General features: G+C 58.4%; 1 protein-coding gene across 1 annotated transcript; it reads left to right on the top strand.

Moving 5' to 3' along the window:
* Positions 1-1,687: 1,687 nt before the first annotated feature.
* Positions 1,688-2,418, top strand: FIBIN (fin bud initiation factor homolog; the record flags this gene model as incomplete). The annotated part of the gene is made up of 1 exon (XM_081999926.1): positions 1,688-2,418. One exon carries the CDS (start codon positions 1,688-1,690, stop codon positions 2,309-2,311), a length of 624 nt encoding a protein of 207 aa, XP_081856052.1. The 3' UTR covers positions 2,312-2,418.
* Positions 2,419-2,754: the final 336 nt, after the last annotated feature.

Genomic DNA, 2,754 nt, shown 5'->3' with positions numbered 1-2,754 from the left:
TCTCTGGGTTAGGCTTTCGTTGGTTGGCTGACTGGTCGGTTTATTTTTTGCTCTTGTTTCTTGGTGTTTGTTAGTCTTGTGAGCTTCTGCCCTTATGTAAAGCACTTCAGTAGGCTCTAAAGTCCACACTGGGGAGTGCTGGTAGCACAGGTTATCAGGAAGTGTTGAAGGCCACCCTGCCAGTGAGAATGCATTCAGTAGTGCTGTCTCATACCTTAAAGGGCCTGCCTGGCCGGGTAGTTAAGCCTGTCTCTGAGCTCCCAGGAACCTACCCACCTACCCATTGGTAGTGCGGGCACCTGGGGACGGAATCAGCAGCCAGCCACCAAAGCCAGATACGTGGAGATAGAGGCCTCACGGGAGCCTCTCAAGGAACTGCGGGCAAAGAAAGGAGGGGCTCGTGCGGCTCAGCACGCTTAAGCTCGAGAAGAGCAGCTGGTCTCTAGAGCAGCTCTTTGCTTCACGTATGCCCAGAAACAGGATAGCTTGTGATTACAGAACGAAGGCGCCATGAGGGAAGGGCTCGAGACTCTGCATTTGAAACGTAGGTGTGTAAAGTCATGGCAGCATAAGAAATGGTAGAGCCACAGTCCCCTGAGGCCCGTAAGGCTCTATTCTATGATGCCCAGCGTAATAGTGAAAAAGGCAGAGATACAACGTAAGCATCTGGCCTATTTCCCAATCAAGTTAACTGTAAGCATCATGGTTATTTATAACAGGCAGAAAGTATCAGGATGATAGTTAAAATATTTACATTGAAGAGGCAACAGAAATATTTTTGTATGCAAAGCCCTGGTGAACAGCAGTGGGAGTTTTAGCTCTGGCTGACTGCAGGATTTGGTATAATCTCTGCTAGTGGGCAAATTTTTCCATGAAAGGAGCTGGTAACTTTACAGACCCCTTCTTTTTGTGATCTCACCTTGGTTTAACAACTCAAAAATAGTAAAGACAGATTTGTACTAGTTAGGTGCAAGGTTCAGCCTTGCTGTAATCCAGCTACTGGATTCACGCAGAATATCGTTTCATGAAAGAGGAACGCTTACAATTTTACATAGCCACGCAGGATGAACTGTATTTTGGATTTTGCTCAAACGCATCTGACGTTTTATTTGAGAACAGATTTTGCGTTTCATTTCCCCATCTTTACCCTATCGAGGTTTATTGCCTTACACTTTATACTGGACCCCGCTTCTTTTCTCCCCTTTCAAGTTTTTCATCCGTGACAAACCCCGCAGCCTGAGCGCCTTTGCAGCTTCGCTGCGACCCTCCGCCCCGCAGCCTGCGCTTGCCGTTGTGAAAATTAGGCTATTCGAAGTCAACGGAAAATGAGAAAAGCTGAGCAATTCCGGGTTTGGGGTTCTTTTTCCGTTTTAAGGGGAGAAAGGTGTACGCGTCTCCCTCCCCTCCCCGCGGAGGGCGATGCCCGGGGCGAGGGGCGGCCCGGTGCGGCGCGGCGCGGGGGCCGCTCCCTCCTCCCCGCGGGCCGCCCGGCCTTTAAAGGCGCTGCGCCGCCGGCCGCCCCCAGAGCGCCGCGGGGCCGCCGCGTGCGCTTCCCGAGCCGGCCGGGCCCGCAGCGCAGCCGGCCGCGCCCCGGGGCGGGGGCCGGGGAGCCCGATGGGGCGTGGGCGGCGCGGCCGGGGGCAGCGCGGCGCCGGCCGCCCCTAGGCTGCCCGCCGCCGGCCGCAGCATGCCGGCAGCGCTGCGCCTGCTGTGGCTGGGCTGCCTCTGCAGCCTCTGCCGCGGGTACTTCGAGGGCCCGCTGTACCCCGAGATGTCCAACGGGACCCTGCACCACTACTTCGTCCCCGACGGGGACTACGAGGAGAACGACGATCCCGAGCGGTGCCAGCTGCTCTTCAGGGTGAGCGAGCAGCGGCGGTGCGGCGCGGCGGCGGCGGGCGGCGGGCTCAGCCTGCGGGAGGAGCTGACGGTGCTGGGCCGGCAGGTGGAGGACGCGGGCCGGGTGCTGGAGGGCATCGGCAAGAGCATCTCCTACGACCTGGACGGGGAGGAGAGCTACAGCACCTACCTGCGCCGCGAGTCCGCCCAGATCAGCGACGCCTACTCCAGCTCGGACCGGTCGCTGAGCGAGCTGGAGGGCAAGTTCCGCCAGGGGCAGGAGCAGGGCGGCCGGGAGGAGGCCCGCCTGGGCGACAGCTTCCTGGGGCTGCTGCTGCACGCCCGAGCCCTGCTCCGGGAGACCCGCCACATCTCCAGCGGGCTGCGGGACAAGCACGACCTCCTCGCCCTCACCGTCCGCAGCCACGGCGCCCGCCTCAGCCGCCTCAAGAACGACTATCTCCGCGCCTGAGCCGGGACCCCCGCCCCGCCGGGGGCGAGGGGCTTCAGACGGCGCCCTCAGCCCCGCCGCCAGCTCTCGGGATCTGCTTGGAAGGAGCACCTCCTCCCGCAAACCATCCTTCGTCCTGGATAAACTTATTTATTATGTTCGACTTCCTAAACAAATAGCGCGCTTCTATGAACCGGCAGGTTAGAGGTCCGTTTAAGTTAATATCCCATATTTAAAAAATGACCCCCTGTTACGTTGCTCCTCTTTGGTTGCCAAGCGAAGTAAGCTTTCTCGTCTCCGATGAAACCCTGTCGTCAGTTTATGTATCGCCTGTTCCACTGCGTCTCACCTGCCGCAAACGTGGCTAAAGCGTGGTGCTCACCAGCCACCCCCGGACTCGCGTGTAGCTGATGCTTAAATTGCTTTTCTTGTTACCCTCCTTCAGGGTGGAACCTCTGGCCCTC

This window comes from Phaethon aethereus (assembly GCF_964289735.1).
Source record: "Phaethon aethereus genome assembly, chromosome: 5".
NCBI lineage: Eukaryota > Metazoa > Chordata > Aves > Phaethontiformes > Phaethontidae > Phaethon > Phaethon aethereus.
Note: the sequence above shows the minus strand (reverse complement) of the source record. Positions and strands in the feature narration are given on the sequence as shown.